The sequence below is a fragment of the Oryzias latipes genome, chromosome 16 (assembly GCF_053564925.1).
Source record: "Oryzias latipes strain Hd-rR chromosome 16, Olatipes_Hd-rR_3.1".
Classification (NCBI taxonomy): domain Eukaryota; kingdom Metazoa; phylum Chordata; class Actinopteri; order Beloniformes; family Adrianichthyidae; genus Oryzias; species Oryzias latipes.
In genome coordinates this window covers 2,131,514-2,148,080 of record NC_136252.1, presented here as the reverse complement: position 1 = coordinate 2,148,080, position 16,567 = coordinate 2,131,514, and the positions used below count along the sequence as shown (strand labels likewise).

The 16,567-nt window shown below is 41.1% G+C and overlaps 1 protein-coding gene across 4 annotated transcripts in view; it reads left to right on the top strand.

Annotated features, from left to right (window-relative positions):
* Window positions 1–16,567, top strand: part of ptprub (protein tyrosine phosphatase receptor type Ub) — a 318,361-nt gene that overhangs the window by 75,907 nt on the left and 225,887 nt on the right. For all 4 annotated transcript variants that reach the window (XM_078932872.1, XM_078932871.1, XM_078932870.1 and 1 more), the window contains exon 2: window positions 4,866–4,997. In XM_078932872.1, coding sequence (XP_078788998.1) covers window positions 4,866–4,997 — 132 coding nt within the window. The remainder of the gene's footprint in view (window positions 1–4,865; window positions 4,998–16,567) is intronic.

The following is a 16,567-nucleotide window of genomic DNA, read 5'->3' as shown; positions in this document are numbered from 1 at the left end:
ACCTCGTTTAAAGCTCTACTATTTTACATTTTGATTTAGTCAATGACTCTTTAAACACCAAGACAGCTAAGGACTGGTGGTTCTTTGCTATATAGTGATCATTTATCTTAGTGTTTGATTTGATTTTTTTTTGTTTGATTAAAAGAAGTTAGAAGGTGGAGGCTGTTCAGTGGGGCAGTGGTTAGCACTTTTGCCTCACAGTGAGAAGGCCCTGGTTTGAATCCCCGCCTGAAACCTACAGAACCTTACATGCTCTTCTCTCCGCCTTCCTCCCACTGTCCAAAAACATGTTTCTCAGCTCAATTGGGGACACTAAATTGCTCCTTGAGGTTGTGTTGCCCTGCAACAAGACTACCAACCTGTTCAGGGAACCCTACCTTCACCAAATACTAGATGGGATAGGCTCCAGAAACCCCATGACCCCAAAGGGATGGAGGTTAGAACAGAGTCGTCTTAGCAGGAATTAAACCTTCTTCTCCTTTATTCCTAACTACAGTTGGACTTCCTGTTCTGTCAGCGTTAGATATGATCACATCCAAATCATTCATTGAATTTGGCAATTTAATGAGCGGAGCAGTACCGGGACAGATAAATGCTACGTTCTAACGCTACGTTCACACCGCCCTTGGTAACCCACATTCAGTCGACCACTTTCACGTGTATGCGTGTGTTTCTGGCTTCAGTGTTCAAAATTGTTGCATTCACACGTTGGCACACAAGTTTCCAAGACCATTTTGGGCTCTGTGTGCAAAATATGAAGCCATTGAAAACATGTTGAAAGTTAAACCAGTTGAACTTTGACCAATCAGGGTCTTGGATTTGGTAAGAACATCTGGATGGTTTCAATTTTAATTCATAGAACTGCCAACCATGTTACCCCTGTGCCATCCTAGGCACTTTAACGTTGGGAGTTGGGTCATCTAGACCCACTAGACAGTGCTCTGAACCTTTTTTTTCAATGATCTTCACTGGTGTCCATGGATTACATGAAATCTTTCCACCTTTATCCACCTTTGTCATGGTAGGAAGAACACATCAATGGAAGGGGGGGGTCATCTAAGATAGCACAGGGGTTAATAATAAAATTGTGGTTTTTCCCTGGACGGAATTCTACGACACCAAGTCTTTCATATCTTGGAATAGAGCTGAAGAATTATAAGCCTGAAGTAAGACGAGCAATACTTTGACATCTGACACCAAGCCTCTCCCAACTGCTGGACATGCACTAGTGAACGGTAGCAAAGTAAAAGAAGAAGCCCCTTCACGCTTGTTCAGTGTGAACACGCGTTCAAGAACATGTGTCACATGCCCAGCCTGAACGGGGCATAAGGCTTAACGTGAAACGCGGAAGATAGGTTGATGCGTCTAAAAACACAAGATGTAAGTCCCAAAATATACAAACGTCTGGGAGCAAAAGCAGGAAAAACCCAACAGAGCAGCTGGAAGTCTAGAATGTGGAGAGTACAAAGAGTCTGTGGAAAACACCAGGAGAACTGCAGGAGGCAAATGCATCAGAGGGAAGACGGAGCTGATGGATCCCAGGTGTGGCAGAAGATTGGAGAAAAAAAACAATCATATACTGTATATACACAGCACAAAATTGATTTGGTTTGAATTACAGCACAAATTCTGTGTTTTTTAGTGCTTTTTTATTGTTTTCTATGAAATTAGTTTTTTTGGGGGAACTTCCTTCTTTCAGCCTTTTAGGCAGTGCCACTCAAAAGCTTTCTCCCACAGCCTCCATAAATGAATGACTTTAACCTTCCGTTATCTTTGACATGAGCATTAAAAAGGAGAATAATGAATCCTCAATGCAGGGAGAGCGGCTGTGTTTTTGTCTGCAGACCGTCATATCCAGAGCATTTGTTTAATGGCAGATCAGAGAAAAGGAATGAGCAGCAATAAAGCCGACGAGTGCAGGGGTCACCTTCAGTACCTGGCCGTCATTATTCCTGTCATTAGTATGCCACGTCTCATGCTGTCCTGCTCTAATTATTACTGACACAGGGTCGGCTCTTTTGACTGAGCCATTCAAACTGCCCACTGCCGGGCTGTGGTCCTCACATGATCGACTAATGTAAATTATCGCCACAGATGCAGAAAAGAACGACTGAAGCCCATTAATCTGGACCAAAAGGCCCATTAAAGCCATCGCTATTCAGTTTTGTTCCAAAAATGTGGCTCTTTGGCGCAACAGATAGCAGAATGCGAGGAATTATGCTAATCACCATATTCCCCAGAGAGTCTGCGCTCTCCAAATGTTACCGCTGTTTGTTTATGCCTTTGGAAATGGGCTTTTCGATACGTATTTTTGTGGGTGGTAATTGTCCTCGGACGCGGGGGCAATTATAGCTTTCTGTCTGAGTCTGTTTTCTTTGGAGCAAGACTGCAGTAATTACAGCAGGTGACTGATTAAAGGAGAGCGGATCGGTTGACGTTTTGACAGCACCAGTGCAGCCTGCAGGACTTCTGCAGATTCTTTATTTTACGGTCTGAGGCGTGAGCTCCAACTCCAGTTATGGTGCATATCATCATTTTTAAGATGATCATCGGGTCATTAAAGCACCCGCCAGAAAAGGTTCACCATCCCATGGTTAGCATGCTTAGCTGAGCCACATCAGAGCAGTGGTCAGCCTTCACAAAAACACTCTTCTGAGGCCACTCCTCTTCGTAGAGAGCTGGTCATTGTGGCTTCAACAATTAAAAAAGCTAAACAAATGAAAACAATTACAACATTACATCTTAGAAATCACAACAAAATTCCCCCCGAAATAACGAAATGGAATTCCAAACAAATGAAACAAAGGCTACGTTCACACTGCAGGGCTTAAAGCTCAATTCGGATTTTTTGAAAAAATCCGAATTGTTTGCTAGACCGTTCACATTTCCAAGTAAATCCGAACTTTTGTGATCTCCAGTGTGACCTGACACGACCCAAACGAGACCCGCATGCGCAGAAGCCAGAAGAATACTCAACGGTGAACGACGTCACTTGTTGTTTGCGGAGCAAACGTTAACAATGGATGTCAACAATAGTGTTGTCAAAAGCGGAGCTCTTTTTGTAATATTAAATTTATTTTCACGAAGGAGCAGCACAATTACAATCTTCTCATTTTAAGAAGGCATTGGAGTCGGGATCGTCTGTACCCAATGTAGTGGAAGAGGAATGCGTATGTGTTGGGGCCGCGCGCCCGCGTGTGTGTGAGCAAGCGCGTGCCGCGATAGAGAATAGGGGTATTGCGGCACGCGCGCGCATTCATGTTGTGTGTTACGGAGGAAGGATGACGGTACTAAAAGAAGGTTTCCCCCAGATTAAATTCTATGGACTCTTTATTAACCCATTCTGGAGAATCTAAGGATCAGAACAGGGAGGAGGAGGAGGATGGCCTGGGTCCCCGCGCTTGAGCACGGTCGGAAAGGGGAGAAAGAAAAAAAAGTCATCGCGGGAAAGGTTCAACACCACGCTCTTCCATTTAGCTGGAATTTTTTTCAAAAACCGTCCAGTTGCGATGAGAGCCCTGGAGTTTGGCCTGAAAAGAGCGATCACCCCAAATATTAATCCAATCCGTGACCTCCCTTCCCTTCCACTGTCTGGTCTCAGCAGCATCGTCCACCATGGTTGATGTTTACGTTCTCGTTCCCGCCTACTTCAACGCAAAATGATGACGTTTGTTGCGTGTCGATGACGTACGGGTCGGAATCAAGTCGCCTGGCCGGTCAGACGGCGGTCGCAATTGAAAAGAACGGCTACAATTCGGATCAGGATGGCAAACCCACGGGGCCTGGGTCGCAATTGAAAAGATCGGATCTGTGTCATTCAGACTGTCATGAAAAGATCGGAATTGGGCCACTTAGGCGCAAAAAATTCGGAATTGGGTCGTTTCAGCCTGCAGTGTGAACGTAGCCAAAAGGACATTTTTGGAAAAGCAAAAGTCATTTCCAGGAATCCTAATGAAATGTAAAAAAAAAAGATACAAAAGAAGAAAGCAGAAAGGTGTGGACTATGGGACATTATGGCTGATTGGATGGTGACGTTTGACTTCCTCCAAATGTGCCTTTAGTGTCTGCATATTAAAAATAGTTTTAGTACGGAGCATTTCCAGTGTCGCTTCAAGACAAAAACCCTTTGATTCAAACATCATCTCCAATCAGCAACTTTCAATAATAACCACCTTTTCTGGTAAAAAACTTTGGAAAATAAAAGTAATTTGCAGAAATTAAAATGAAAGGTTAAAAAATGAAACAAAAGAAAGAACAGAAAAGGTAGGTACTATGGGACATCATTTCAACAGAGCATTTTTTGGTGCAGCGATGCTGGAAATGCTTCCTACCAATCATAAGATTTTGTTCGGACATTGAAGACATAGTTTAAAGAACAGCGTCAGAAAACAAACCGTGTCCCATTCCACCCACCATTTCCAATTTCTTATTGTGTTTTCTTTTATAATTCTAATTCTAATTCCTAGAAATGACTTTTGTTTTCTGAAATGTTTTAATTTGACTACATTTGATTTTTTTGTCATTTTATTTGATTTCTAAAATGGAATGTTGTTTTCTTATTATTTGTTTTGGTTTTTAATTGTGATTGTAATATTTAATATGTTTTTGCATCAAGTGATCTGTTGAGGACCACCCTGTAAAAGTGGTATAAGACTGTGGCATAAACATGTTCATTTGCTCCTAGGAACCCATTAGTGTAGCAGAAGAACATCAGAAATGTGTTCTGTATGTCCCACATCATTTTCTTTTTAGGAGAATGGGTCTTGGTTCTTATGGGTTCCCAATCTAGTAGTTTTAGATCTTGTGTACTCCTTTAACTTCCTGGATTTCTATGAAATCTAATCCCATTTTTTGCCCTCTTCCAGCTGCTGGCTGCACGTTTGAAGAGGACTCAGACCCTAATCTGTGTGACTTCACCCAGGGGGAGGAGGATGACTTCGACTGGGTCTTGTTTCGAACCTACAGTTCACCTTTGTCCAGTTTTGACCTCCTAAAGGGTAGGCACTTTTCTGCTTTCTCTCCTCTCTTAATTGGTTTATCTGCATCAATCCTGGTGAACCGAGACGATCTGACAGAAACCAAGTTTGGCTCAAAAACTGCCTTCCAGTCTGATAAATACATAAACATCAAAGTGTAGGAGGGAAACTGCACAAACTAGTCCCGTCCTGTTTCCATTATGCATCAGGTTTAATGACACACCGGCGTCCGGCGCGTCAGTCCTGCACACCCTGAGGATAATTTGATGCTAACCACCCTCACTGGACTAATGGAAACCAGCGTTTTCCTGCAATCATCCCCTCTATAGGTGTTTGCCGTATGGGAGAGACATGCATAACTCATAAGACTCTCCTCCATTTCTGCATTAACAAATATCTACAGGGACCTGACAGAGAGAAGACTCCGTTTTTAGCTTCTCAGCAGAAACAGCGGTGAGCTTCCTGCTGAAGTGCTTTTACTGAAAACCTGAAATATGATTAGGGATTAGGCTTCCCTCGGCTGTGACCAATCAATCTGTCTATAAAATGGTAATGAGAACTGTGCAAACTCATGGGAAAAAAACATGCATGGAAGTGTTTATTATACGGGAAGGAGAGGGAAAACATGCATGCTTGGTAATGGCATGAATTTTATTAAATGTGGAGGGAAAAATGAACCGGATTTGTTCCGGTTCATGCATTGTGCTTCTTTGTGTTTTTAGAAGCTCACAGTCGAGGTTCCTCCATTTGATCAAAGCGTTTAAGCTGACAAACTTCATAAAAGCGGGAAGCTGTTTACATGGACAACAAACCCTACAAACATGACCTGACGTTCAATGGGAGATGTGAAACCCTCAGGAGTTTAAGTCTCCAAGACAACCACCTTTTCCTCCTTGTGATGTACACACGGAAGTCAACAACACTGTGTTGTAAAATTCACATTAGTTCTGACATTTGCTGATAAGTCTACTAATAACAGACAAATCGCATTTTTAAGAATTGCAGGAGATTTGCATCATACCATACATGTGTTCTCAAAAATAAATAAAAACAGGGTTTTTGGGTAATCATGTTTTTAAATATCAGATTAGTCCTGCTTATGACTTTTTGCAGGCGCACTAGACATCCCCTGACATTTCATCCACCCATCCTTTTTCTTAACCAGCCATATTCCTTTCGTGGTCATGGGAGAACATGTTATGTCTCAGGAAAAACGGGAGAGTTAAAGGATTTCTCTGGAATCTTATGGGGGCTAAAGAGCAGCCCTGATGGAGGGTGGCAGTGGGGGCAACAGGTAGATTAAAGATTCATTATTAGGGTTAGACTCACAAATGTTGGGAGAATACCAACTGAACACACCAGTTTATGTTACAAAACATGCTAGCAAGAAGCAAATCCATCCTTTCATGCAACACTAAAGCATTTTGGAGTCACTCCCACTTTTCCATGTCATACTTTGATGTTTGTAAATCTGTTAACCCCTCAGCACCGTAGCCTTAGCCTCTGTGTTGACATTCTTTGGACTTCTGTAACTTTTCAACTGTTTATGCCGTTATTTCCAGCGGATTCTGAAGCTTTGCGCTGAGCTGAAACACTTTACAGGCAGTTATCCTAATTCAATCCTGTGTTCGATAAGTCCCACGTTTAATTCAACGCCATACCTTCTTCACCTCCACATCATCAGCATTCCAGTGAGGATCTCCTGAACTACCATTCACGGCTGGCGGTGGGATGATTAAATCTTTTCCCTTTGGGTTTAATTAGAACGGGCTGCTGCCGTGGCCTTTAGAGCGGCCCGGGACCACTGCAGGTGGACGGAGGCAGAGGCTCAAGTCTGCACACGACGAGGCGGCAGCAAAACCTCTGAGTCTGATCTTTCAGCACCAGGAGATACACCGTGTTTGTTCATCTCTTTGCTCACCCATCAGTTCTGCATGAGCAGCACTGCTTGACTTGCATTATTCAACCCGCTGTTGTCACTTTGAAGTGAAATCTCAGCTTTCTGCTGTTTTAAAGTTAAAACAAAAGTCAAGCTGGATAACCTTGATATACAGTTTATGAAAATGATCAAAGTTTGATCCTTTACTCCACTTTCCTGCTAAATCACTTTTAATGTTGACTTCTGTTTCACACCAAGGTGGGGGATAACAAGAGTTTAGGAGATATTTACATTGGACCAGTATTAGCTGTGTGGAGCTGAGCAATTGTTGTCAGGGGAAGATTAGTAAACACAGCTGAGATAGCAGCAGCTTGTGGCTCCCAGGAGAAATTAGTGACTACCGCTCCCATGAATCATAAAATAATCTTTACGAAAAAAGACGGCACAGAGATCTTAATAAGAATGGCACACTTTTATCACAGCTTGGCTCATTTTTGAATGGGATGGATATTGATCATCTTGGGCTCTCTTGCTGTTTTAATGAATGAGACGTCCATGCAGGAGGATGACCTTGTAGGGAAGAATGTTTTTGCTTGTCAAGCGCTCCTAGTTTCTCATCATTTTTCCTTTTTTTAACCAAAATCATTTGCATTTAAATTCAAGGATCCTCTGCAGTATTCATTATACTGTTTTATATAGGGTTTGCCGTAGGGGGTAAAAAAACCCTATTCATCCATGGCCTTACCAAGTATGCTCCTTGTATGAAAGCAGCGCTCACTGAGCCTCTATGTTGGCATCAGTCAGTCCTGTGTGTCTGTTTGTTTCTCAGAGCTGAAGCAGCAGTCTCTGGAGCTCCTCACCATACATGGAGCAGAGGAGCAGGTGCCCAGAAGTGCTTTCTGGGACTTTGTCCATCTTGGAGGTTTTTTTTCCCTCTGTTCTGCCTGCATTCCACACCACAGTCTGAATAATATTACATGAGATCTCCTTGTATCTGTGCCAGAAACTTCTACTACATGAGTTCAGCATGCAGGATTTGAAGTAGTTAAATGCTGCACCCACCGGCGCACATTGAAACCTAACTTACACACAGAACATTATATGAAATGGGATCCATCATAAAAAACTGGTCGGTTTCGTAACACAGAAGTTTCTCCTGGGTTGGTTGTTGGCCCTCCGCAGGATAGTGGGATAGTGGGGTGTTTCTCCTCCCTTTTCCAAATACAAATCATTATTAATTCCAAATATACCCATATTTTTGGGTATTACCCATTACATACCCAAACTTCCAAATACAATTTCATTACATAAAACAGCACATCACACTAATCTGTTGGCTGAAGCTTTAAGCTTAAGGACTAAACAAGTTGGACATTAATGTCACCTCATCACGAGTCGACGAAAAAACTACATTACATCACTTCCTACACCTGCTGGTCTCACACATAAATATGAAACTGAACGATTTGGGATCGCTGCACTTAAAGGATAACACAGCATTATTTTCTAAATTATTTTGTAAAGCTCTTTTTCGCCTAAAAATGTTAAAATTAATAAGATTTACACTTTTAAATTTGCACTTTGCCTACTTTTGCACTTACACAGCAAAACCCACTGTCTTCCTGTGATACTATAGATGTCTTATTAATAGAAATGTCCCTGGGTGAGAGGCGTGTTGCAGTCTTGATATGTAATCAGTCCACCTCTGTGACATTCACAGCTTAAAATATAAATAATCGAACTTGCATGTCGCTATGGGAGGATGCTGCAGCTTCAGGACATGTTTATCTAGTTTAATGGAAGCACCATATTTTGGACAATAAAACTGTTTTAGTGAAACTATTTCATATTCTTCTTTCATCACCATATTCTGAACAGGAGCTGCACATGCTCAGTTCGTCTCGTGGGAAATTATGGGCCTGCACTCATTCATCGCTCTTTGAACCTGACCCCCCTGATTGCCAACCTGACCTTCAGGCGCCCTCTGTGTGTTGTTCTAGCATTTAACGTCACAGTGAACTCTTCCTGGACAGTTTATGCGTAAAAATCTCTGTTTGACTGGAGAAGGTTTTTTTTTATCCGTGGGAACTAAACAATAGTTGAAGCCTTTTAAGATTTGAAGCTGACTCACAGGCTGATTGTGGGTCCTTAAATAACACGTTTGAGTAAAAGGCATTCATGTGGTCATGAATAAGTTAAGGCAAAGAAAATTGTCCATGACGTTTTATCACAGCCTAAAGAATACTATGGTTTATTACATAATGCATGGTAAAACCGTTTGTATATTACATGTAATGCAATGGCAACAAGTCAAATAGTAATATTTTAAAATAAGAACACATATTAACCAGCCAAACTCCATCCATTCATTTTCTGATCCTGCTGAACCCGGGGTAATTGACTGTTTAATGGAATTAGACTGAGTGACCCCTCCCACCTCAAGTTCCAAACAGGAATTAACTCGTCTTCTAGACGGAGAAATAAACAGCTATTACTCAATCATTGTATCTGCTACAGACTTTTTTAACATGTTCTTGATATTCTTGGTTATTCTTTCATCATATTTTTTCTTTATTGCAAGTTTTTGAAGTTTAATACCATGATCCTGGTTTATACTCGATTCGCAATGGCTGCTGGGTGTGCATTAAAAAGTGATAACGCACATTATTAACCGCACGCCTAAAATAGAAGTTTGGTCACATAATCTATATGTTCTATATCACTGCGCCGGCTTCTTCAAAACTAACTTTTGTTTCATCATCTGGATAAAAACAAGCAGGAAAGAGGTGAACTTTCTCTCTGAACTCAGTGACGTGCGGTGAGGTTAATGGCTGGTGAGGCACTGACGTCATCCGTCAGATTTACAAACATATGAACCATACTGAGTAACTTATTCACCATTTAATTGACAACAAAATATCATTTCAACGTGTTTTTTTTTTCATATACAAACTGCAGCATAGAAAAAAGCACAAACGTTATTATCATCTTACCTTTACTTGTAAATAAAGTCCATATGCCGCTCCTGAAGAAAATGACTTGCCGCTTGCTATCACTTATTCTATTGTTTTTTAGCGTCATAATCTCAGGGCTCACCGGCGCCCCCTAACATGAGACACGAGAACTGCTGGCCTCATCCAGCGGCTTTTTTGCCGGCGTTTAGCGCTCAGCACAAGAAACACGTCCCTCACATACAGTTATTTATAAAAACAAACACTGTACATCATATACATCTGCTAAATTATGTAAACTCAACTCATATAGTACAAGTGATTGGACCGACATACAGGGAGACAGCAGTACCGTCTAAGTGCACAGGTATTGCGCAATCCAAGGTAAGGCTCAGCGGGCTGGTGCCTCATCGCACGTCACTTCTTAGTATCTGAACGGCAAATGCGGAAATTCAGCGATTTTGAAAAGAAAAAACACCCAAAAATGGTACATTTAAATGGAAAATGACTGCAAAGCACAAATTACTGATTAAATATAATAATTGAATTTATTTTTTCTCTTTTCTTCCCATAATAACAGGTGAGGCACAGCCTCACCTGCCTCTCCTGACTGCACGTCACTGTCTGAACTGATGCTTTACTTTTCTAATTTATTTATATATCGCTTTCCTTTGCTGCTGCACTCAAGGTCGGTGCCGGCTCAGCACGTTGTCATGTTACTGTGACAACGCGCCGCTCCACGTGACAAATAGTCAGCTTTTTGTGAAAAAGCAATCCAAACCGAAAAATAACAAGAATAAAGTACTAAAAACTGACAGAATATTTCTTTCGTTTGTAAGTGACCATGGTATAAGCGGGAGAATGGCAGACGAATCAGAAATTTCAAATCAGAAATCAGAAATGAATGCACATAACGTCAGATGGTTCAGGCCTCCATGGCGAGCGTTAATTTCTGATAATGCACACTTTGTTGGCCATTAACCTTTACATAAACCCACCAATTAGATCCCTCAATAACACTATGTGGTTCCTGCTGGCCCCTGCGCCAAGCGCTCAAAATCTTTCATTGACAAATTCTCCCAAGCTTGCTTTTAAATGGTAGAGGTGTGGATTTCCAACAAGCTACTCCTGGTTGATGAGAGTGATTATCATAGAAACGAATACTCAGACCAATCTCTCCTCACTGACGTTGTGTGGCTCCAGCATGCTGGCCTCTGTATCACGAAAAAATGACGACCTACTGTTGGTTTAAAGTGGGGTAAACCCTGAACAGTTTACCAGGCTGTATCAAAGCCACACACTTACACAAAGACTAACACACATAGGGGCAATTTAGAGTCACCAATTAACCTGTGGCACTTTTTGGACTGTGGGAGGAAGCCAGAGTGCCTGGAGGAACCCCTGCATGCACAGCAACAACATGCAAACTCCACACAGAAAGGACCAGGCCGGGATTTGAAGTTTTTACTTAGTTGATTCTCTAGCTTTGACAAATATTTAAAAAATGTGTGATGTGGTTTTTGAAGAAAAGTTTCCTGAGAAACCATTGAACAAATTGAATAAAGTTTGATTGATTGATTGAACAAAATGAACAGGAGACAATTTTCATGTGGATGAGAACTGAACAGTTCTTGTGTGGGAACGCTGCACAAACTGGGAGAAAATAGGTTAAAACTCAGTAAGTGTTTTGTGCATCATTTACCGTATAACTTCACTTGTATTAAGTGTCTGATACTTTTTATGATTTCAATTTAGTTTGAAATATTTTAATAGAACAAATTTAAAAATAATGACTAAAAAATCATCAAACTGATTTTCTTAGTTTTTGTGGCACAAGCTGCTTTTCTGTTTGGTTTTTTAATAGTTATTTTTCATCAGTGTTTTTTCCTTGTTTAGCTTAAATCTCTGTATACTTGAAAATAGTTTTTTTAAATTGGTTTTAGATCAGAAACACTAAAAACTCCATAGTTAAAAATAACCCAAGATATGTTTTTTTTAACCCAACCCCAAGGTTAAAAGGGGTCTAACTTTTTTCAAGATTAATTTTAACTCATAGAAAAGATAATTCAGGAAGTACATACATTGGATTAAAATAAAACCCATATATCCCCCAAAATCAGTATTACTTCAAAAGGTAAACAAAAAATAGATCCCAACATTGAATGACCCACAAATTGTGTCGATGAAATAACCCAAGCATTTTATGAGAGAAATTAAAAAAAGTATTGATATGTAAACAAATAGTCTTAAGTTGTAAATGAATAAATGTAGAGTGAAATTGTAAATTGACATGGAATCAGTTCAGTATTTTGGCAGTGATGCTCTAGTTTTTAATCCAGTTCTGTGTACCGGTAGTCTCTTTTGTTACTCTCTTTTCCACAGAAACTAAACCGAGAATAGTTTGAGATGTTTTCAAGACAGCTGTGGCAAATCTGTGACTATCCTAAAAGGCTTTAGTGATTTTTTAAAAATGTTGGACCCGCCAAAGTACTTAAACACATCAATCAATCAGTCAGTCAGTCAGTCAGTCAGTCAGTCAGTCAGTCAGTCAGTCAGTCAGTCAGTCAGTCAGTCAGTCAGTCAGTCAGTCAGTCAGTCAGTCAGTCAGTCAGTCAGTCAGTCAGTCAGAGTAAAAGGTTTGAAAGTCTTCCCCAAAATACAATCTTAATTTCTTGTTAGGTGTTGCAATCTTAATTTCAACCCTTAATTTTTTATTATCCCAACCAAAGAACAAAATCAATTCAAACATTGTTTTTATTGCTTCTTGCCTTTGGTCAGCAGCATATTTTCCAGAGTATAGGTCAACAAAGATGCGGCTTATACCGAGAAATACGGTAATCGGCACTATCAATATTTTTGGAAACATGTTTTCAGAATGTGATCTACCATTTGGTGGAGCAGGCAGTTACAGGGTTCAGTTTAGGTGTTTTTTTTGTTGCTCCATGAAACAGAGGCTGACCTTTCAAAGTTCTTTTTGTTTAGTTACATCACCTGTCAGCACGTATCCTGTTGCACAATCCGTTTCTATCTCTCACTACAGAGTATTGAATAACAATGCAGTCCATACTTGAGAGCTTTAACACACACACACGCACACCCACACACCCACACACCCACACACACACACACACACACACACACACACACACACACACACACACACACACACACACACACACACACACACACACACACACACACACCCACACACACACACACACACACACACACGCACACACACACACACAAACTACTGGGTCAGACAAAGTTAATCATGCATGCTCCAGGACCTCAAAAGAGTTAATTCCTGTATGAATCATGGCTGCTGCAGTATGTGCGTACTGCAGCAGCACACTCTCTGTAATGACCTTAGCAAAGCTGATTCTGATAAACACACATGCCGGCCTCCGTCCATACCTCCGGCATTCTCCCGCTGCTGTCCCCTGGGCAGTTTCATTATGGTCTGTACCATCTGTCACCTCTCACCCCTGGCTGGCCTCATCCACTCACTGGGACCACATATAGTTTACTGTGTGAGGCACTGACAGTGACCTGAGATTCATTTGTGTCTCCACGGGATGAGGCCAAGCAAGGAGACACAAGCGTTCGTGGTGGGAGAGGTGTTATTATCAGAGCTGCTCAGCTGATTTAATACCTAATTAAAGTACCTGCCTCCACCTACCCCCTCTGGGAGTCTGCATGCACAGATGCTGTAAATGTAATTCCTGTTTTCTACATTTTCTTACATATTCTAAACCTAAAGTCAAAAACTGCTTCTTTAATTATGGGACTGAAGTGTCTGGAACACATTTGCTGCATCCAACATCTTCCCAGTGTGTTGCATTTAATGGATGGTCCCCACATATGTAATCTTCCATTGCAATAAAACAATGGTTATATCTGTCCAGCCTTAGCTTTTATATGCTTTACATCATATGTACACATCTGCCTTCCTGTTATGGATGTTGAAATCAGAAGCTGCTTGCATACACTTTCACTTGAAGACTAAATCAATGTATGTTCCAACCAGAACTGTGCAGCACTTGCAGTTTGCAGGCGCAATATCAAAATGATCAATGGCTCAGTCCTATCACATGTCTGTGCCACAGGCCAAACGCTGATGGATCTGTTTTTCAGAGAGCCAGATCTGGCTCACCTCTTCAGGAGGAGCAGTTTCTTGATGAATCGTTGCAGCGTTTTTTACACATTTCGCTCACTAAGGATGTGAAGAGGTGATGGTTGAGTAAACCCTAATGAAAAAAGTCTAGAATAACTTATTTTCTTTACAATAAAAAGGGATGAATTATTGCTGAACCTGTGATTAATGAAGGTGAAGGTCTGCCGTGTCTGTTCAGGCTTACTAATTCATCTTGAATTTGTAAAAAACAGAAGTTCTTTTGTAAAAAGACGATTGTAAAAGCATTCCCAGTAGTCTTTTATTTAGGATTCTGCTGTTTTTAGGCTAAATAAAAAAAACTGTGTTGTTTTTTAGTACATAGTTTCTGTAGAAAGTCACCTCTGAGTTGTGGGGGGGGACTGTTGCCAAAGAGCAATCTCACCCATCTTTTTACACTCTGTACTGCTAGCTTACAGCCCCTCACACTCTAACACAACATAGCTATAAGCATCAAAAATGGCAGCAATATTGGAGCTAGTTGTACAGTTTTGATCCCGATTCCAGCTCAAACTAAGACGGATATGGATCTAATCGTCTTCAAGTGGATGCATCAGAATGGAGCGTAGCAGGGAGGTTGTGGCCCACCCAGCATATTTTCTAAACCCCATTTCTCTATTGCTCCTAAATCACAACGATTTAAATGAAGAAATACCGGGAAATGCAATTTAGAGCTTAATCTTCTTCTTATATGTCCTCCATTATGAGAAAAATGCCACAATGAATAATGCATATACATATTTTTGTTAAAGTGGGTCTTTAAAGCATTTTTACAGAAGTTTTAAGTTCCAGCTCAAACACTTTAATTCAGAGATTGAAATTGGGACTGAAAAGTTTCTGTTTCCCGAAAAGGAAACTCTTGACCCACTGGGATGACCACAAATGAGTCATTACCTTGTGGAAAAGGCAATCTTAATAATTGATAACTGAAGCACAGTTTCCTCATAGGGTATCTGAAGAACATAAAGTCCGTCACCTCGAAGAAACTTTAAAGACATGACAAATTAATTGGATTGTTGTTCAGGGAAGTGAGCATCAGCTCAACACAGTGAGGAGGAATCATTACTGTGAATAATAGAGACACATGGGAATGATGGACATGTTGCCAGTCTTTGAAGTCTGTAGTCTAGCTGGAGTCCACTTCTTTTGTTCTGTGTTGTTTCCTTGCCCACACGCTGGCTCCCAGGTGACGGCGGAGGTATGGTAATGCAGCCTCCTTTGGCTGCAGCCTCCATCTAATTAGTGTCGCTTTAGAGGGAGAGCTGCGGGGCTTTTATGTGTAAGGTTGCAGGTTTAACAACCTAATTGATGCTCAGGGAGCTCCAAGTTGACTGTCTTGGTGAACTACCTCAGCTGGGGGTAACCCTCCCCAGGCAAGAGGGGTGATGAAGATCAGATCGTAGGGAGTTGACACCTCCAAGTTTGCAGTTTTAGTTCAACTTTTCCACAATTACTTAGTTGGACAAAGTGTTTTTTTTGTTTTAATTAGTTAATTATTGCTTATTTACACAAATATCTTATTTGATGTGATTACAACTATCGTTTTTGCTTTTGTTTCCATGAACCAACCAGAGAGTTGACAGACCCTTTGACTCCTCATAAAACTGCCATCATCCAGCTCTCTAAAATGTAACCTGATGCGCCGCATGGTTTGTTACTCAGGACCATGTGGGAAATCCATCCTGAAAAATGTCTGGAAAAGGACTTGACCCTTAAAAAATACTAAGTTTAACCAAATATTTGTCCCCATCTGCCAGCAAAAGCAGTGGGAAAAGCAAACTGTTATAGTTATATACCACAGGATAACCGCACGTTGAAAAAAGTAGTTCCGGTCACCTAGCTTAAATGTTTTGTATCACTGTGTCGGCTTCTTTAAAGCAACCTTTAGCTTCATCGGTTGGACAAAAACAAGTGGTAAGAGGAGAACTTTCTTTTTGAACTGATGCTTTATTCAACACATCGGAAAGATCAGCATGAATATATCGCTTTATATCGCAAAATCTTGACTGCAGCGGTGGTGCGGCGCGATGCGGACTATTTGATACTCGGCACTGATTGATACTCAAGTCAGAGTCTCAGGTCCAAGTCCCCATCTCTGCTTCCAGGCAAACTCAGACCTTTGTGAAGGTTTCCACTGGAGTTCATTGGAGCGGTCACACCTGCCAAAACTATCTGAGGAAGCAAACGCAGGTTGGAATCAGATGTACAGGTGTGAATGCACCAAAAAAGTAAAAAATCACATCAAAAAGAATCTTAATGAACCCCTTCTTGCTACCTGTTGGTAATTCTCAGCATTAAATTTAGAACTCCACTTAGAATCACCTTGAACGGAAAAATCATTAAAGAACAACCCCTTTTTTTTTGTCAGGGCACAGGGAAACCCAGAGAGGCAAAGGGTCTTGCCTAAGAACCAAGGCTAGATTTTGGCCCATTGCTTATCCTGGGAAACACTCCCATGTTACCTGCATGACAGTCACCCAGCCAACTGAGCTATCAAGCCACTTGAAGAGAATCTTTTTCATATGATTGGACAAAAGTAAGGCATGAAGGAGTTAAAGCAGGTTTTACCTCAATTTTGTCGATACCT